Here is a 22,359-nt window from a genome sequence, read left to right as displayed (position 1 = left end):
CAGCTCCGGTCAGCTGCTCCACTCCGGAGCCAGAGCAGTCCCTCTCCAGGTTCTGGGTCTCCCACACCAGGGTCCAGACAGGGCTTGGAGTATAGTGGGAGGAAGGAGAGGGGAAGCAGCGCGCCGAGGTCCAGACCAGACCAGGGGCGCAACAGTGAGGCGGAGAGTAAGTGGTCGTCACGCCCCGAGCCGGATCCGCCTCCGAGGTGGAATGCCCACCCGGCCCCTACCCTGTTATGTTTATGTTGTGCGGTCGGAGTCCGCACCTTTGGGGGGGTACTGTCACGCCCTGACTCTGGGGACTCCTATTTGTTGAGTCAGGGTGTGTATATTATATGTTGTGTTGTTCTATGTTATAGGATCTAGTATGTATAGATCTATGTTGGCCGGTGTGGTTCCCAATCCGAGGCAGCTGTCGCTCGTTGTCTCTTATTGGGGATCATACTTAGGCAGCCTATTGGCACTAGTGGGTTGTGGGATCTTGTTCCAGTTAAGGTATGGTGTGTTGTGCTGCCTTGGACTTCAAGTTTCGTTTTGTTGATTTGTCGGTTGTTTATTCCTTTAAATAAACATGTATGCATATCACGCTGCGCCTTGTTCCGTCCCGTCTGTAAACGAGCGTGACAATTAGCCTTTCAGAAGCTTATAAAGCCATGACATAATTTTCTGGAATTTTCCAAGCTGTTTAAAGGCAGTGTGAGTAGGTGTGTCAACTTTTGACTGGTACTGTACACTATATCTCTAGTCATAATCCAGACCTTTAATATACACTATCTCTAGTTATTTTGTTTCATTTTTCTGTATTTATCTATCTGTATAGGTTATGTGTGTACACTACCAGTAAAAAGTTTGGACACACCTACTCATTCAATGTTTTTTCTTTATTTTTACAATTTTCTACATTGTAGAATAATAGTGAAGACATCAAAACTATTAAATAACACATATGGAATCATGTAGTAACCAAAAAAAGTGTTAAACAAATCGAAATATATTTGATATTTTATGTTCTTCAAATAGCCACCCTTTGCCTTGATGACAGCTTTGCACACTCTTGGCATTCTCTCAACCAGCTTCACCTGGAATGCTTTTCCAACAGTCTTGAAGGAGTTCCCACATATGCTGAGCACTTGTTGGTGTGTCCAAAATTTTGACTGATACTATATATGTACATATTACTTCAACTACCTCGTACCCCTGCAAATTGACTCGATACCGGTACTCCTCGTATATAGCCTTGTTATTGTTATTTTAATGTGTTGCTATTTCCTTTTTTTATTTAACTTAACTTTGCATTGTTAGGAAAGGGCTCGTAAGTAAGCATTTCACGGTAAAGTCTACACCTGTTGTATTCGGCTCATGTGACAAATCAAAATATGATTTGAATTGATTAAATGTGATATCAATTATCTAGCTCTGCAGAAAGCTTTAATATGATATCAATTATCTAGCTCTGCAGAAAGCTTTAATATGATATCAATTATCTAGCTCTGCAGAAAGCTTTAATATGATATTGAATATACTGTGGCATAAAGCTGTTGAAATATTATCATCAGTCAGTAACATCTCAACATGTTCAGTCAGTAAGTGTGTGGGTGTGTCCGTCCATTTGTCATATGTGGGTGTGTTTGTATAGTGTATGGGTGTGTCTGTTTGTGTGTGGGTGTGTCCGTCCGTGAGTGTGTGGGTGTGTCCGTCCGTGAGTGTGTGGGTGTGTCCGTCCGTGAGTGTGTGGGTGTGTCCGTCCGTAAGTGTGTGGGTGTGTCCGTGTGTGGGTGTGTCCGTCCGTGAGTGTGTGGGTGTGTCCGTCCGTGAGTGTGTGGGTGTGTCCGTGTGTGGGTGTGTCCGTCCGTGAGTGTGTGGGTGTGTCCGTGTGTGGGTGTGTCCGTCCGTGAGTGTGTGGGTGTGTCCGTCCGTGAGTGTGTGGGTGTGTCCGTCCGTGAGTGTGTGGGTGTGTCCGTCCGTGAGTGTGTGGGTGTGTCCGTCCGTGAGTGTTGCTGGTGCTGGTGGTATTCCATCTGGTGCTACAGATGGTCACTATCTGCCGTTAGTTCAACTGTTTGTCTAGCTGTGTGTGAGCTCATGACAAGGTCTGCGGATGAAGGCATGTCGAAGCTTAGCAGCTCAACTTGTCTAATGTTTGTTGTAGTATTCGCAAACGCCCATGGTGCAAGACACACACACTCACACACACACACACACACACACACACACACACACACACACACACACACACACACACACACACACACACTCATGTAAAATTCATAATACAATCTCCCATTTAATAAGAGGGATAATGATAATGAGTGTTATTTCTTTGTTACTGCAAATGTGCTGAATGCCATCTGACATGTCTTTGGTGTTCTCTTGGATATGGAGGTGTGATGGGTCCTTAACATACAGATGAACAAACAAAGAAAACATCCTGTCCTCCAGTTATGACCTACAGAGGGGAAATGGCAACCTATTCCCTATATAGTGCAGTACTATGGGCCTAGGGAAAAGGGTGCCATTTGGGACATAGGCCCAGTCACTCAGTACCTACTGGAGGCTAGGTGGCAATTCAATTCTTTAGAATAAACAGGGCTGGTGCTTTAATATGTAAAAATCCCCTCTTTCCTTGTGACCATTCACAATTACAAAATGAAATATTCCAGCGGTCAACCTAATGGTACAGCGGTCAACCTAATGGTGCAGTGGTCAACCTAATGGTACAGCGGTCAGCCTAATGGTACAGCGGTCAGCCTAATGGTACAGCGGTCAGCCTAATGGTACAGCGGTCAGCCTAATGGTGCAGTGGTCAACCTAATGGTACAGCGGTCAGCCTAATGGTACAGCGGTCAGCCTAATGGTACAGCGGTCAGCCTAATGGTACAGCGGTCAGCCTAATGGTACAGCAGTCAACCTAATGGTACAGCGGTCAGCCTAATGGTACAGCAGTCAACCTAATGGTACAGCGGTCAACCTAATGGTACAGCGGTCAGCCTAATGGTACAGCGGTCAACCTAATGGTACAGCGGTCAGCCTAATGGTACAGCGGTCAACCTAATGGTACAGCGGTCAACCTAATGTTACAGCGGTCAACCTAATTTTACAGCGGTCAACCTAATTTTACAGCGGTCAACTTACTGTTACAGCGGTCAACCTAATTTTACAGCGGTCAACTTACTGTTACAGCGGTCAGCCTAATGGTACAGCGGTCAGCCTAATGGTGCAGTGGTCAACCTAATGGTACAGCGGTCAGCCTAATGGTACAGCGGTCAGCCTAATGGTACAGCGGTCAGCCTAATGGTACAGCGGTCAGCCTAATGGTACAGCAGTCAACCTAATGGTACAGCGGTCAGCCTAATGGTACAGCAGTCAACCTAATGGTACAGCGGTCAACCTAATGGTACAGCGGTCAGCCTAATGGTACAGCGGTCAACCTAATGGTACAGCGGTCAACCTAATGTTACAGCGGTCAACCTAATTTTACAGCGGTCAACTTACTGTTACAGCGGTCAGCCTAATGGTACAGCGGTCAATCTAATGTTACAACAACATCTCAGAAAAAAACACTAGCTGCATTCTCATGTTAGAATGTGTAGCTACCGTTAGCTATCTGGGACACATAATGAATGAGCTTGGTGCTCCATGGAGGGCTATGGAGGGTTGAGGTGGGCTGGGAAGGGCTGTGGGGGGCTATGGAGGGTTGGGGAGGGCTGAGAAGGGCTATGGAGGGTTGGGGAGGGCTGAGAAGGGCTATGAAGGACTGGGGAGGCCTGGGGCGGGCTCGGAAGACACTGGGGTGGGATGCCTGCCACACACAGCAGATGGTGTTAGTAATTGATGCTAGCAGCAGAAGGTGTTAGTAATTGATGCTAGCAGCAGAAGGTGTTAGTAAAGGATGCTAGCAGCAGAAGGTGTTAGTAATTGATGCTAGCAGCAGAAGGTGTTAGTAATGGATGCTAGCAGCAGAAGGTGTTAGTAATGGATGCTAGCAGCAGAAGGTGTTAGTAAAGGATGCTAGCAGCAGAAGGTGTTAGTAATTGATGCTAGCAGCAGAATGTGTTAGTAATGGATGCTAGCAGCAGAAGGTGTTAGTAAAGGATGCTAGCAGCAGAAGGTGTTAGTAATTGATGCTAGCAGCAGAAGGTTTTAGTAAAGGATGCTAGCAGCAGAAGGTGTTAGTAAAGGATGCTAGCAGCAGAAGGTGTTAGTAATTGATGCTAGCAGCAGAAGGTGTTAGTAATGGATGCTAGCAGCAGAAGGTGTTAGTAATGGATGCTAGCAGCAGAAGGTTTTAGTAAAGGATGCTAGCAGCAGAAGGTGTTAGTAAAGGATGCTAGCAGCAGAAGGTGTTAGTAATGGATGCTAGCAGCAGAAGGTGTTAGTAATTGATGCTAGCAGCAGAAGGTGTTAGTAATGGATGCTAGCAGCAGAAGGTGTTAGTAATGGATGCTAGCAGCAGAAGTTGTTAGTAATGGATGCTAGCAGCAGAAGGTGTTAGTAAAGGATGCTAGCAGCAGAAGGTGTTAGTAATGGATGCTAGCAGCAGAAGGTGTTAGTAATTGATGCTAGCAGCAGAAGGTGTTAGTAATGGATGCTAGCAGCAGAAGGTGTTAGTAATGGATGCTAGCAGCAGAAGGTGTTAGTAATGGATGCTAGCAGCAGAAGGTTTTAGTAAAGGATGCTAGCAGCAGAAGGTGTTAGTAATGGATGCTAGCAGCAGAAGGTTTTAGTAATGGATGCTAGCAGCAGAAGGTGTTAGTAATGGATGCTAGCAGCAGAAGGTGTTAGTAATTGATGCTAGCAGCAGAAGGTGTTAGTAATGGATGCTAGCAGCAGAAGGTGTTAGTAATTGATGCTAGCAGCAGAAGGTGTTAGTAATGGATGCTAGCAGCAGAAGGTGTTAGTAATGGATGCTAGCAGCAGAAGTTGTTAGTAATGGATGCTAGCAGCAGAAGGTGTTAGTAGTCCCAGACCTGTGAACTGCATGATTTAGTGTACAAACACACACACACACACACACACACACACACACACAAATGCATGCTTGCACACTCACGGACACACATACATACACACTTGCACACACACACACACACCAGGATACCACAGGCGCCAAGCATCTTTAGCACACTGCTACCCAATGCACCTCTGCATCTTTGACATCTGCAACACAGATTCAACATACAGTACATTGTTTATCTCACTTTTCTCAGAACTTCTTTCTTCAGGCGCTGTCTGTGTAACTACAAGCTGGGACATGCCTGGGGAATGAACGTTGTTTCATAGCTCTCTTTCCTCCTCTGTCATCTTGTGTTTTACAGGTCTAATGGGAGAATATGAACCTAAAATCGAGGTGCATTTCCCCCCATCTGTCCCGGCTGCCAGAGGAGTCACTGTGAGGTTGGAGTGTTTCGCCCTTGGGAAGTAAGTACAGAAACAGACAAGCTGTATTATCCCCCTGAACATCCATATCCATCCTTTACGGTGAAACTTAGGGTTATAAAATTCATGTAACTTTCTTAAAATTCCTAGAATTTCTAGAATCCTGATTCCTGGAATTGGGAAGGAATAAACAGGAAATCTGGGAATTCATCAACCAGGATTTCTGGAATACTAGGGAATTTTCGGAAATTTACCAGAATGTATCCACCCTGAGTAAAAAGCTAGCAAAAACCACCAGTAGATCCACTTACACTGAACAAAAAATATAAACGCAACATGTAAAGTGTTGGTCCCATGTTCCATGAGCTGAAATAAAAGATCCCAGAAATGTTCCGTACGCATAAAAAGCTTACATCCCTGTTAGTGAGCATTTCTCCTTTACCAAGATAATCCATCCACCTGACAGGTGTGGCATATCAAGAAGCTGATTAAACAGCATGATCATTACACAGGTGCACCTTGTGCTGGGGACAATAAAAGGCCACTCTAAAATGTGCAGTTTTGTCACCACAACAAAATGCCACAGATGTCTAAAGTTTTGAGGGAGCGTGCAATTGGCATGCTGACTGCAGGAATGTTCACCAGAGCTGTTGCCAGACAATTGAAAGTTAATTTCTCTACTATAAGCCGCCTCCAACATTATTTTAGAGAATTTGGCATTACATCCAACAGGCCTCACAACCGCAGACCACGTGTAATCACACCAGCCCAGGACCTCCACATCCAGCTTCTTCACCTGCGGGATCGTCTGAGACCAGCCACCCAGAAAGCTGATGAAACTCTGGGTTTGCACAACCGAAGAATTTCTGCACAAACTGTCAGAAACCGTCTCAGGGAATTTCATCTGCGTGCTCGTCATACTCACCAGGGTCTTTACCTGACTGCAGTTAAGGGTTGTAACCAACTTCAGTGGGCAAATGTTCAACTTTGATGGCAACTGGCACGCTGGAGAAGTGTGCTCTTCACAGATGAATCCCGGTTTCAACTGTACCGGGCAGATGGCAGACAACATGTATGGCGTTGTGTGGGCGAGCGGTTTGCAGATGACAACGTTGTGAACAGAGTGCCCCACGGTGGCGGTGGGGTTATGGTATGGGCAGGCGTATGCTACGGACAAAGCTACCTTTTTAAAGGTATCTGTGACCAACAGATGCATATCTGTATTCCCAGTCGTGAAATCCATAGATTAGGGCCTAATGAATTTATTTCAATTGACTGATTTCCTCATATGAACTGTAACTCAGTAAAATCTTTGAAATTGTTGCATGTTGCATTTATATTTTTGTTAATCCCTGAATCACTGGTTGCTTGGCTAAATACGTTCTCATAATTTTTGTGGAAAACGTTACACGACAAAACATCCCATATGTTGTAGATACTAATTGTAATGTTTCTAGGAAGCTGAGTTGACCTTTAACAGCCTAACACACCACCAGCCAGGTCCATATGAGGTACAGTGATATGGAGGACTATATGGCTACCAAGACAATAATTATTATAATCGTCTATAAGGTCCAAAATTATTTCCTACATTAACATTCTCTCCAGGCTGGATGTTGAGTGACTGTATCACCAGTGTGAGCCATCATGGCTGACTAGATGGCATGTTAGTGGTGGTGGGAGCAGGAGTGGAGAGGAAACTGTATCACCAGTGTGAGCCATCATGGCTGACTAGATGGCATGTTAGTGGTGGTGGGAGCAGGAGTGGAGAGGAAACTGAGTCCTGGGGAGCCGTGTGTTGTGATAATGGAGAGGCAGGCAGGCCAGCCAGTAATGTGCCTGTGTTTGCAGGGTGCTTTTAATATTGGTTGTGTAGCGTGGAGGGGAAAGGTTAGGGCTGTGAAAGATGGAGCCCACCCTGCCACCACTAGTGGACTACCAGGAGGGAAAAACATACTAGCATTTGTCAGCACGGTACAGGCAAACAACACAGAGTCCAGAACCACTTGTCTACGCTGCTAAAATGAGTGTCAGGCCCACGGTGGCTGGTTTCAGACAGACAGACAGTCAGACAGATGGACGGGCAGACAGAAAGACAGACGGTCAGACAGACAGACAGACAGACAGAAAGACATACGGTCAGACAGACAGACAGACAGACAGACAGACAGACAGACAGACAGACAGACGGACAGTAAGACAGACAGACAGACAGACAGACAGACAGACAGACAGACAGACAGACAGACAGACAGACAGTAAGACAGAGAGGCAGACGGTCAGACAGTCAGACAGACGGTAAGACAGACAGATGGACAGACGGACAGACAGACAGACAGACAGACAGACGGTAAGACAGAGAGACAGACAGACAGACAGACAGACAGACGTAAGACAGACAGACGGTAAGACAGACAGACAGACAGACAGACAGACAGACAGACAGACAGACAGACAGACAGACAGACAGACAGACAGACAGACAGACAGACAGACAGACATACAGACAGACAGACAGACAGACAGACAGACAGACAGACAGACGGTAAAACAGACAGACTGTAAATGACTGACTTAGATAGCAGCCCCTTGAAAGCAAGTAAATAATACATGTTCCTTTAGTGGTAGCGTCAGATTAGAAGCTGTCTGATAGGACTCAGTCATGCATTATTCAACACAAACAATCATTCTAAACAACAATATGAAGTAGGGATGATACAGGATTATGATACAGAACGTGACAACAAGTTAGTTGGTTGAAGATGTTTTCACCCTCTTGTTGATCTCTTAATGCAAAGCTTTAAGGGACGTTTTGCATAACAAGATACTTTTTCATTTCCAGGCATAATCCTGTATCATCCCTACTTCAGATTGTTGTTTAGAATGATTGTTTGTGTTGAATAATGCATGACTGAGTCCTATCAGACAGCTTCTAATCTGACGCTACCACTAAAGGAACATGTATTATTTACTTGCTTTCAAGGGGCTGCTATCTAAGTCAGTCATTTACAGTAAATGATCCACTTTAGAATAAGCCACTACCAAAGCCTATAGACTGGCTACATGCTTACGCTCCCATCTCTCACGCTCCCATCTCTTACGCTCCCATCTCTCACGCTCCCATCTCTCACGCTCCCATCTCTTACGCTCCCATCTCTCACGCTCCCATCTCTCACGCTCCCATCTCTCACGCTCCCATCTCTTACGCTCCCATCTCTCACGCTCCCATCTCTCACGCTCCCATCTCTTACGCTCCCATCTCTCACGCTCCCATCTCTCACGCTCCCATCTCTCACGCTCCCATCTCTCACGCTCCCATCTCTTACGCTCCCATCTCTTACGCTCCCATCTCTCACGCTCCCATCTCTCACGCTCCCATCTCTTACGCTCCCATCTCTCACGCTCCCATCTCTCACGCTCCCATCTCTCACGCTCCCATCTCTTACGCTCCCATCTCTCACGCTCCCATCTCTTACGCTCCCATCTCTCACGCTCCCATCTCTTACGCTCCCATCTCTCACGCTCCCATCTCTCACACTCCCATCTCTTACGCTCCCATCTCTTACGCTCCCATCTCTCACGCTCCCATCTCTCACGCTCCCATCTCTTACACTCCCATCTCTCACGCTCCCATCTCTCACGCTCCCATCTCTCACGCTCCCATCTCTCACGCTCCCATCTCTTACGCTCCCATCTCTCACGCTCCCATCTCTTACGCTCCCATCTCTCACGCTCCCATCTCTCACGCTCCCATCTCTTACGCTCCCATCTCTCACGCTCCCATCTCTCACGCTCCCATCTCTCAAGCTCCCATCTCTTACGCTCCCATCTCTTACGCTCCCATCTCTCACGCTCCCATCTCTCACACTCCCATCTCTCACGCTCCCATCTCTCACGCTCCCATCTCTTACGCTTGATTTCATTCTATTCAAACTGATACAGGAGCTTTTGGGTGCTCAGCAAACAGGTTCAGACTGCAGAGGACCTTGGCGTGTACTCCCTATCTGCGTCCCAAATGGCACCCTATTCCCTATGTAGTGCACTACATTCACCCTATTCCCTATGTAGTGCACTACATTCACCCTATTCCCTATGTAGTGCACTACATTCACCCTATTCCCTATGTAGTGCAGTACTTTCACCCTATTCCCTATGTAGTGCACTACTTGCACCCTATTCCCTATGTAGTGCAGTACTTTCACCCTATTCCCTATGTAGTGCACTACTTGTACCCTATTCCCTATGTAGTGCACTACTTGCACCCTATTCCCTATGTAGTGCAGTACTTTCACCCTATTCCCTATGTAGTGCACTACTTGTACCCTATTCCCTATGTAGTGCACTACTTGCACCCTATTCCCTATGTAGTGCACTACATTCACCCTATTCCCTATGTAGTGCACTACTTGCACCCTATTCCCTATGTAGTGCACTACTTTCACCCTATTCCCTATGTAGTGCACTACTTTCACCCTATTCCCTATGTAGTGCACTACTTTCACCCTATTCCCTATGTAGTGCACTACTTTTGACCAGGATCCATATGGGTATAGTATGCCATTTGGGAGTCTCTGAACTAATTTGGGCCTGATGGCTGTCATTGCCCTGGTGGTCCTGGTGACTTCACCCCTCTATACCTACAAATACATTGATTGATCAATGTGCCCAATTAGGAAATGTCAGTATTTATATAATGCTGAAAATAATAACTTAAAATTGGTTTTGTTCGCATTCCCGTCGATCAATATGTAGGAAGGCCTGTCTATCAATATGTATGATGGCCTATCGATCAATATGTATGATGACATGTCTATCAATATGTATGATGGCCTATCGATCAATATGTATGATGGCCTATCGATCAATATGTATGATGGCCTGTCTATCAATATGTATGATGGCCTGTCTATCAATATGTATGATGGCCTGTCGATCAATATGTATGATGGCCTGTCTATCAATATGTATGATGGCCTGTCGATCAATATGTATGATGGCCTATCGATCAATATGTATGATGGCATGTCTATCAATATGTATGATGGCCTATCGATCAATATGTATGATGGCCTATTTATCAATATGTATGATGGCCTGTCGATCAATATGTATGATGGCCTGTCTATCAATATGTATGATGGCCTGTCTATCAATATGTATGATGGCCTATCGATCAATATGTATGATGGCCTATCGATCAATATGTATAATGGCCTATCGATCAATATGTATGATGGCCTGTCTATCAATATGTATGATGGCCTGTCTATCAATATGTATGATGGCCTATCGATCAATATGTATGATGGCCTGTCTATCAATATGTATGATGGCCTGTCTATCAATATGTATGATGGCCTATCGATCAATATGTATGATGGCCTATCGATCAATATGTATGATGGCCTGTCTATCAATATGTATGATGGCCTGTCTATCAATATGTATGATGGCCTATCGATCAATATGTATGATGGCCTATCGATCAATATGTATGATGGCCTATCGATCAATATGTATGATGGCCTATCGATCAATATGTATGATGGCCTGTCTATCAATATGTATGATGGCCTATCGATCAATATGTATGATGGCCTGTCTATCAATATGTATGATGGCCTGTCTATCAATATGTATGATGGCCTATCAATCAATATGTATGATGGCCTATCGATCAATATGTATGATGGCCTATCGATCAATATGTATGATGGCCTATCGATCAATATGTATGATGGCCTCTCAATCAATATGTATGATGGCCTGTCTATCAATATGTATGGCCTGTCGATCAATATGTACGATGGCCTGTCGATCAATATGTACGATGGCCTGTAGATCAATATGTATGATGGCCTGTCTATCAATATGTACAATGGCCTATCGATCAATATGTACGATGGCCTGTCGATCAATATGTACGATGGCCTATCGATCAATATGTATGGCCTGTCGATCAATATGTACGATGGCCTGTAGATCAATATGTATGATGGCCTGTCTATCAATATGTACAATGGCCTATCGATCAATATGTACGATGGCCTGTCGATCAATATGTACAATGGCCTGTAGATCAATATGTACGATGGCCTGTAGATCAATATGTATGATGGCCTGTCTATCAATATGTACAATGGCCTATCGATCAATATGTACGATGGCCTTTCGATCAATATGTACGATGGCCTGTCTATCAATATGTACGATGGTCTGTCTATCAATATGTACAATGGCCTATCGATCAATATGTACGATGGCCTGTCGATCAATATGTACGATGGCCTGTCTATCAATATGTACGATGGCCTGTCTATCAATATGTACGATGGCCTGTCTATCAATATGTACGATGGCCTGTCTATCAATATGTACGATGGCCTGTCGATCAATATGTACGATGGCCTGTCGATCAATATGTACGATGGCCTGTAGATCAATATGTACGATGGCCTGTCGATCAATATATGCGATGGCGCTGTCGATCAATATGTACGATGGCCTGCTCGATCAATATGTACGATGGCGCTGTCGATCAATATGTACGATGGCCTGTAGATCAATATGCGATGGCGCTGTCGATCAATATGTACGATGGCCTGTCGATCAATATGTGCGATGGCCTGTCTATCAATATGTACGATGGCCTGTAGATCAATATGTACGATGGCCTGTCGATCAATATGTACGATGGCCTGTCGATCAATATGTACGATGGCCTGTCGATCAATATGTACGATGGCCTGTCGATCAATATGTACGATGGCCTGTAGATCAATATGTACGATGGCCTGTCGATCAATATGTACGATGGCCTGTCGATCAATATGTACGATGGCCTGTCTATCAATATGTACGATGGCCTGTCTATCAATATGTACGATGGCCTGTCTATCAGTATGTATGATGGCCCCCGGCTCGCAGATTCAGACAGGAGAGAGAACAGTCTGTATGTGGATTGTGGAAAAGGCCACAGCTTTTCTGTTCTCTGTAGCGTAGACAACACCAGCTGGCTGGCTGGCTGGCTGAATATCTGCTGAGGGAACTGCTCAGACCACATTGTGTGGGGAACTGTCAGTGGTCAAATGGAAGTTTAGAGGCTGAAAACAACATTGTCCTGCCTGTGAAAATGGGCAGATGGTTTTATATGGTCTGTGTTGACTTAAGTCCATGTTAGTTGTTGTTGACATTATGACTTTGGGCTGCGTCCCAAATGATGCTCTGTTACCTATGAAGGGCCCACAAGGCTCTGGTGTAAAGTAGTGCACTACGTAGGGAATAGGGGGCTATTAAGGATGCTGCCTTTGTCCATGTTTGGCTACTGCAGGGTTTCCTAAACTCGGTCCAGGGGCCTTCCCTGGGTGCACATTATGCTCGGTCCAGGGGCCTCCCCTGGGTCCACATTATGCTCGGTCCAGGGGCCTTCCCTGGGTGCACATTATGCTCGGTCCAGGGGCCTTCCCTGGGTCCACATTATGCTCGGTCCAGGGGCCTTCCCTGGGTCCACATTATGCTCGGTCCAGGGGCCTTCCCTGGGTCCACATTATCCTCGGTCCAGGGGCCTCCCCTGGGTGCACATTATGCTCGGTCCAGGGGCCTTCCCTGGGTCCACATTATGCTCGGTCCAGGGGCCTTCCCTGGGTCCACATTATCCTCGGTCCAGGGGCCTCCCCTGGGTGCACATTATGCTCGGTCCAGGGGCCTTCCCTGGGTCCACATTATGCTCGGTCCAGGGGCCTTCCCTGGGTCCACATTATCCTCGGTCCAGGGGCCTTCCCTGGGTGCACATTTTTGTTTTTGCCGTGCCACTACACAGCTGATTGAAATAACCAAATATATTATTATTATTTGGGGGAGGGGGTGGGGTGGGGGGAGGGCACAGGACCACGTTTGGGAAACCCTGGAACACTGTATACTGACCCTGTTCTATGGGTTCATTAGTCTACTGTCAGAAGGACCATTGGAAACATCTCTATTACTGTCCCCCAAGATGTATCGGGGACGGGACTGTTACACGCAATATCTCAGACAGCACTGGCCAGAGTTTGTTGAAACTTCTGTGAATAATTCATCCTGCTATAGAGATCCGGCATTTACACTGGCCCAAAGCGGGAGATAGTAATGAACTGAGATGTTTTAGTCACACGCGGTATCTCAGTTGGCCCGAGGGGGGCGCTGATTCATTCTTGGGGGACGACTTGTTTACTGTGGCCTTGTTTATTGTCATCATACCTTTATTTAGCCTTTGATACCAGGGACCTCACGATACCATATTATCATAATACTTAGGTGCCGATACTATATCAATTGTGATTCTCACGATTCTGTATGTATTGCGATTCGATACTGTGATTTTATTGCGATCCGATGTTCCAAACATATTGCTCACTATGTGTCTGCAGCAGAGAGACAAGAGAGAGCATGAACAAATTAGTGTTGATCAGTCAGGGAAATGAAAGAGCTGAAAACCTGTTGGTTCACTATTTATAAAGTAGATTGAGAAGCTATAGGATGAAAAATACCAGAGTTTTGGCGCAGGTACAGCTAACTAGTGCTAGCTAATGCTACCTAGCAAAACATTTTATACTTGAGTCAAGTTTCGATATAATATTGTCACAAATAATATTGCAATATGTAAATATCCGATTTTTCCCCATCACTATTTTATACTGTACACATCCATGCACAATTGGAGCAGAAACAGAATCCTTTAGAGGTTTCTTGCATAGCTAGGATGAAGTGGGGCCTTCTGCTCTGAAACTACAATTATGTTGTAGCATTTTGTCATTTAATATTTCAAATTCTTTAATTCCCTTGATGCATGAAACGCCAAGCACACTGCCACACTAGTGTTTTAAATCACAGGCCTTATGTTTGACAGACATTACGTAAGGGGGACAGACATTACATAGGGGGGACAGACATTACATAAGGGGGACAGACATTATGTAAGGGGGACAGACATTACATAAGGGGGACAGACATTATGTAAGGGGGACAGACATTACATAGGGGGGACAGACATTACATAGGGGGACAGACATTACATAGGGGGACAGACATTACATAGGGGGACAGACATTACATAGGGGGGACAGACATTAAATAGGGGGGACAGACATTACATAGGGGGGACAGACATTACATAGGGGGGACAGACATTACATAGGGGGGACAGACATTACATAGGGGGGACAGACATTACATAGGGGGGACAGACATTACATAGGGGGACAGACATTACGTAAGGGTTACAGACATTACATAGGGGGACAGACATTACATAGGGGGACAGACATTACATAGGGGGACAGACATTACATAGGGGGGGACAGACATTACATAGGGGGACAGACATTACATAAGGGGGACAGACATTTCTACTGTACATATCCATGCACCAAGGTATGTTCAGAGTATGTTCTAGTGCTGGAAGCTAGATGTATTATCAGAAATACATCAGAAATAAGGAATTGTTCCAAGCTTTTTCTATTTTGTAATCCAATCCCATGTTGTCCCCTTGAGCACACTGACATTGACCTCCCTTAGTTGTATAAACATAATGACAACCACTACACACTGTAAGGGTCACAGACATCCCTTCACTCTATTAGAGCCGCCAGTGGTCAGACATCCCTTCACTCCATTAGAGCCGCCAGTGGTCAGACATCCCTTCACTCCATTAGAGCCGCCAGTGGTCAGGCATCCCTTCACTCCATTAGAGCCGCCAGTGGTCAGGCATCCCTTCACTCCATTAGAGCCACCAGTGGTCAGGCATCCCTTCACTCCATTAGAGCCACCAGTGGTCAGGCATCCCTTCACTCCATTAGAGCCACCAGTGGTCAGGCATCCCTTCACTCCATTAGAGCCACCAGTGGTCAGACATCCCTTCACTCCATTAGAGCCGCCAGTGGTCAGGCATCCCTTCACTCTATTAGAGCCGCCAGTGGTCAGGCATCCCTTCACTCCATTAGAGCCACCAGTGGTCAGGCATCCCTCCACTCCATTAGAGCCGCCAGTGGTCAGACATCCCCTTCACTCCATTAGAGCCGCCAGTGGTCAGGCATCCCTTCACTCCATTAGAGCCGCCAGTGGTCAGGCATCCCTTCACTCCATTAGAGCCGCCAGTGGTCAGGCATCCCTCCACTCCATTAGAGCCGCCAGTGGTCAGGCATCCCTTCACTCCATTAGAGCCACCAGTGGTCAGGCATCCCTTCACTCCATTAGAGCCGCCAGTGGTCAGGCATCCCTTCACTCCATTAGAGCCACCAGTGGTCAGGCATCCCTTCACTCCATTAGAGCCACCAGTGGTCAGGCATCCCTTCACTCCATTAGAGCCACCAGTGGTCAGGCATCCCTTCACTCCATTAGAGCCACCAGTGGTCAGACATCCCTTCACTCCATTAGAGCCGCCAGTGGTCAGGCATCCCTTCACTCTATTAGAGCCGCCAGTGGTCAGGCATCCCTTCACTCCATTAGAGCCACCAGTGGTCAGGCATCCCTCCACTCCATTAGAGCCGCCAGTGGTCAGACATCCCTTCACTCCATTAGAGCCGCCAGTGGTCAGGCATCCCTTCACTCCATTAGAGCCGCCAGTGGTCAGGCATCCCTTCACTCCATTAGAGCCGCCAGTGGTCAGGCATCCCTCCACTCCATTAGAGCCGCCAGTGGTCAGGCATCCCTTCACTCCATTAGAGCCACCAGTGGTCAGGCATCCCTTCACTCCATTAGAGCCGCCAGTGGTCAGGCATCCCTTCACTCCATTAGAGCCACCAGTGGTCAGGCATCCCTCCACTCCATTAGAGCCACCAGTGGTCAGACATCCCTTCACTCCATTAGAGCCGCCAGTGGTCAGGCATCCCTTCACTCCATTAGAGCCGCCAGTGGTCAGGCATCCCTTCACTCCATTAGAGCCGCCAGTGGTCAGGCATCCCGTCACTCCATTAGAGCCGCCAGTGGTCAGACATCCCTTCACTCCATTAGAGCCACCAGTGGTCAGGCATCCCTTCACTCCATTAGAGCCTTCACTCCACGTATAAAAATGTCCTTGTGGATTTTGAACAGATTAACATTCTAGAGGCGATGTAAGATCTGGGCCGAGTGATGGATGATGGAAAATGGATGATGGATGATGGATGGGTGCACCGGGGGTTTCCGGGGGTGTCAGATTTCCATCTTTCTGAGAGCTGTCAAACGGAGCTGTCATACACAGAGCCTTGCTGATATGGTGTAGTACGACGTTCTCCTGCTACATGTTCAACCCATCTATCATGGAGAGAGCAGAGCAGACACAGAGGCATAGAGGAGTGTCAACAAACTGATGATGAACAGCCACACTTACATACACTAATCATAGAAATCATGATGATTAGTTGGGCTGGCAACCTGATCTGAATATATCATGTAGTCAATGACATCGTTCTCAGTTGGAGGTCATTTGGGTAGAGAGAGACTCAGAGATCCAAGTTCACCCTGGGTTATGACATTTAGAAAATGTATTTGTTGATTTAAAATTTAGCAGGATGAAATCTCTTGAGATGCAACATCTCGTTTTCAAGTGTCCACATGAAGAAAAGAAAATACACACAAAAAATGTCTTAGTAACAACAATAATATGGAAAAGGGAAGAGAATATTTTGGGGAAGAGGAAATATTGATAATAAAGATCACATTGAAAGAACATATTGATAGAAGTTCAATATGAGCCCCTGTTCGCAGATACTTGCCAGTATACCAACAATTCACCCAGTGAATTATTTAGACCACGAGGTGTGTTAGTGTATGGACGGAAAAACACACTCACCTGGATTATCTGTCAGTTTGTATTGATAGAATGCGTGGAATTTAACCTTCTCCTCTCCAGTCTCCAATATAATCCTGTCAACTATCTCCTCTCCAGTCTCCTATATAATCCTGCCAACTATCTACTCTCCAGTCTCCTATATAATCCTGTCAACTATCTCCTCTCCAGTCTTCTATATAATCCTGTCAACTATCTCCTCTCCAGTCTCCTATATAATCCTGCCAACTATCTCCTCTCCAGTCTCCTATATAATCCTGTCAACTATCTCCTCTCCAGTCTCCTATATAATCCTGTCAACTATCTCCTCTCCAGTCTCCTATATAATCGTGTCAACTATCTCCTCTCCAGTCTCCTATATAATCCTGTCAACTATCTACTCTCCAGTCTCCTATATAATCCTGTCAACTATCTCCTCTCCAGTCTCCTATATAATCCTGTCAACTATCTCCTCTCCAGTCTCCTATATAATCCTGTCAACTATCTCCTCTCCAGTCTCCTATATAATCCTGTCAACTATCTCCTCTCCAGTCTCCTATATAATCCTGTCAACTATCTCCTCTCCAGTCTCCTATATAATCCTGTCAACTATCTCCTCTCCAGTCTCCTATATAATCCTGTCAACTATCTCCTCTCCAGTCTCCTATATAATCCTGTCAACTATCTCCTCTCCAGTCTCCTATATAATCCTGTCAACTATCTACTCTCCAGTCTCCTATATAATCCTGTCAACTATCTCCTCTCCAGTCTCCTATATAATCCTGTCAACTATATCCTCTCCAGTCTCCTATATAATCCTGTCAACTATCCACTCTCCAGTCTCCTATATAATCCTGTCAACTATCTCCTCTCCAGTCTCCTATATAATCCTGTCAACTATCTACTCTCCAGTCTCCTATATAATCCTGTCAACTATCTCCTCTCCAGTCTCCTATATAATCCTGTCAACTATCTCCTCTCCAGTCTCCTATATAATCCTGCCAACTATCTCCTCTCCAGTCTCCTATATAATCCTGTCAACTATCTCCTCTCCAGTCTCCTATATAATCCTGTCAACTATCTCCTCTCCAGTTTCCTATATAATCCTGTCAACTATCTCCTCTCCAGTCTCCTATATAATCCTGTCAACTATCTCCTCTCCAGTCTCCTATATAAGCCTGTCAACTATCTACTCTCCAGACTCCTATATAATCCTGTCAACTATCTCCTCTCCAGTCTCCTATATAATTCCTGTCAACTATCTCCTCTCCAGTCTCCTATATAATCCTGTCAACTATCTCCTCTCCAGTCTCCTATATAATCCTGTCAACTATCTCCTCTCCAGTCTCCTATATAATCCTGTCAACTATCCACACTCCAGTCTCCTATATAATCCTGTCAACTATCTCCTCTCCAGTCTCCTATATAATCCTGTCAACTATCCCCTCTCCAGTCTCCTATATAATCCTGTCAACTATCTCCTCTCCAGTCTCCTATATAATCCTGTCAACTATCTCCTCTCCAGTCTTCTATATAATCCTGTCAACTATCTCCTCTCCAGTCTCCTATATAATCCTGTCAACTATCTCCTCTCCAGTCTCCTATATAATCCTGTCAACTATCTACTCTCCAGTCTCTATATAATCCTGTCAACTATCTCCTCTCCAGTCTCCTATATAATCCTGTCAACTATCTACTCTCCAGTCTCCTATATAATCCTGTCAACTATCTCCTCTCCAGTCTCCCTATATAATCCTGTCAACTATCTCCTCTCCAGTCTCCTATATAATCCTGTCAACTATCCTACTCTCCAGTCTCCTATATAATCCTGTCAACTATCTCCTCTCCAGTCTCCTATATAATCCTGTCAACTATCTCTCTCCAGTCTCCTATATAATCCTGTCAACTATCTCCTCTCCAGTCTTCTATATAATCCTGTCAACTATCTCCTCTCCAGTCTCCTATATAATCCTGTCAACTATCTCCTCTCCAGTCTCCTATATAATCCTGTCAACTATCTCCTCTCCAGTCTCCTATATAATCCTGTCAACTATCTCCTCTCCAGTCTCCTATATAATCCTGTCAACTATCTACTCTCCAGTCTCCTATATAATCCTGTCAACTATCTCCTCTCCAGTCTCCTATATAATCCTGTCAACTATCTCCTCTCCAGTCTCCTATATAATCCTGTCAACTATCTACTCTCCAGTCTCCTATATAATCCTGTCAACTATCTCCTCTCCAGTCTCCTATATAATCCTGTCAACTATCTCCTCTCCAGTCTCCTATATAATCCTGTCAACTATCTCCTCTCCAGTCTCCTATATAATCCTGTCAACTATCTCCTCTCCAGTCTCCTATATAATCCTGTCAACTATCTCCTCTCCAGTCTCCTATATAATCCTGTCAACTATCTCCTCTCCAGTCTCCTATATAATCCTGTCAACTATCTACTCTCCAGTCTCCTATATAATCCTGTCAACTATCTCCTCTCCAGTCTCCTATATAATCCTGTCAACTATCTCCTCTCCAGTCTCCTATATAATCCTGTCAACTATCTCCTCTCCAGTCTCCTATATAATCCTGTCAACTATCTCCTCTCCAGTCTTCTATATAATCCTGTCAACTATCTCCTCTCCAGTCTCCTATATAATCCTGCCAACTATCTCCTCTCCAGTCTCCATATAATCCTGTCAACTATCTCCTCTCCAGTCTCCTATATAATCCTGTCAACTATCTCCTCTCCAGTCTCCTATATAATCCTGTCAACTATCTCCTCTCCAGTCTCCTATATAATCCTGTCAACTATCTACTCTCCAGTCTCCTATATAATCCTGTCAACTATCTCCTCTCCAGTCTCCTATATAATCCTGTCAACTATCTCCTCTCCAGTCTCCTATATAATCCTGTCAACTATCTCCTCTCCAGTCTCCTATATAATCCTGTCAACTATCTCCTCTCCAGTCTCCTATATAATCCTGTCAACTATCTCCTCTCCAGTCTCCTATATAATCCTGTCAACTATCTCCTCTCCAGTCTCCTATATAATCCTGTCAACTATCTCCTCTCCAGTCTCCTATATAATCCTGTCAACTATCTCCTCTCCAGTCTCCTATATAATCCTGTCAACTATATCCTCTCCAGTCTCCTATATAATCCTGTCAACTATCCACTCTCCAGTCTCCTATATAATCCTGTCAACTATCTCCTCTCCAGTCTCCTATATAATCCTGTCAACTATCTCCTCTCCAGTCTCCTATATAATCCTGTCAACTATCTCCTCTCCAGTCTCCTATATAATCCTGTCAACTATCTCCTCTCCAGTCTCCTATATAATCCTGTCAACTATCTACTCTCCAGTCTCCTATATAATCCTGTCAACTATCTCCTCTCCAGTCTCTATATAATCCTGTCAACTATCTCCTCTCCAGTCTCCTATATAATCCTGCCAACTATCTCCTCTCCAGTCTCCTATATAATCCTGTCAACTATCTCCTCTCCAGTCTCCTATATAATCCTGTCAACTATCTACTCTCCAGTCTCCTATATAATCCTGTCAACTATCTCCTCTCCAGTCTCCTATATAATCCTGTCAACTATCTCCTCTCCAGTCTCCTATATAATCCTGTCAACTATCTCCTCTCCAGTCTCTTATAATCCTGTCAACTATCTCCTCTCCAGTCTCTATATAATCCTGTCAACTATCTCTCTCCAGTCTCCTATATAATCCTGTCAACTATCTCTCTCCAGTCTCCTATATAATCCTGTCAACTATCTCCTCTCCAGTCTCCTATATAATCCTGTCAACTATCTCCTCTCCAGTCTCCTATATAATCCTGTCAACTATCTCCTCTCCAGTCTCCTATATAATCCTGTCAACTATCTCCTCTCCAGTCTCTATATAATCCTGTCAACTATCTCCTCTCCAGTCTCCTATATAATCCTGTCAACTATCTCCTCTCCAGTCTCCTATATAATCCTGTCAACTATCTCCTCTCCAGTCTCCTATATAATCCTGTCAACTATCTCACTCTCCAGTCTCCTATATAATCCTGTCAACTATCTCCTCTCCAGTCTCCTATATAATCCTGTCAACTATCTCCTCTCCAGTCTCCTATATAATCCTGTCAACTATCTCCTCTCCAGTCTCCTATATAATCCTGTCAACTATCTCCTCTCTCAGTCTCCTATATAATCCTGTCAACTATCTACTCTCCAGTCTCCTATATAATCCTGTCAACTATCTCCTCTCCAGTCTCCTATATAATCCTGTCAACTATCTCCTCTCCAGTCTCCTATATAATCCTGTCAACTATCTCCTCTCCAGTCTCCATATAATCCTGTCAACTATCTACTCTCCAGTCTCCTATATAATCCTGTCAACTATCTCCTCTCCAGTCTCCTATATAATCCTGTCAACTATCTACTCTCCAGTCTCCTATATAATCCTGTCAACTATCTCTCTCAGTCTCCTATATAATCCTGTCAATCATCTCCCAGTCTCCTATATAATCCTGTCAACTATCTACTCTCCAGTCTCCTATATAATCCTGTCAACTATTCTCCTCTCCAGTCTCCTATATAATCCTGTCAACTATCTCCTCTCCAGTCTCCTATATAATCCTGTCAACTATCTCCTCTCCAGTCTCCTATATAATCCTGTCAACTATCTCCTCTCCAGTCTCCTATATAATCCTGTCAACTATCTACTCTCCAGTCTCCTATATAATCCTGTCAACTATCTCCTCTCCAGTCTCCTATATAATCCTGTCAACTATCTCCTCTCCAGTCTCCTATATAATCCTGTCAACTATCTCCTCTCCAGTCTCCTATATAATCCTGTCAACTATCTCCTCTCCAGTCTCCTATATAATCCTGTCAACTATCTACTCTCCAGTCTCCTATATAATCCTGTCAACTATCTCCTCTCCAGTCTCCTATATAATCCTGTCAACTATCTCCTCTCCAGTCTCCTATATAATCCTGTCAACTATCTCCTCTCCAGTCTCCTATATAATCCTGTCAACTATCTCCTCTCCAGTCTCCTATATAATCCTGTCAACTATCTACTCTCCAGTCTCCTATATAATCCTGTCAACTATCTCCTCTCCAGTCTCCTATATAATCCTGTCAACTATCTCCTCTCCAGTCTCCTATATAATCCTGTCAACTATCTCCTCTCCAGTCTCCTATATAATCCT

General features: G+C 45.0%; 1 protein-coding gene across 1 annotated transcript in view; it reads left to right on the top strand.

Moving 5' to 3' along the window:
• The window catches only part of cntn5 (contactin 5), a 542,763-nt gene that overhangs the window by 273,440 nt on the left and 246,964 nt on the right, over positions 1-22,359 (top strand). The window contains exon 8 of the mRNA XM_041876697.2: positions 5,316-5,418. Within this exon, the coding sequence (XP_041732631.1) occupies positions 5,316-5,418 (103 nt within the window). The remainder of the gene's footprint in view (positions 1-5,315; positions 5,419-22,359) is intronic.

Source organism: Coregonus clupeaformis, chromosome 5 (assembly GCF_020615455.1).
Source record: "Coregonus clupeaformis isolate EN_2021a chromosome 5, ASM2061545v1, whole genome shotgun sequence".
NCBI lineage: Eukaryota > Metazoa > Chordata > Actinopteri > Salmoniformes > Salmonidae > Coregonus > Coregonus clupeaformis.
The sequence above is the reverse complement of the archived record's forward strand: the minus strand, read 5'-3'. Positions and strand labels throughout refer to the sequence as shown.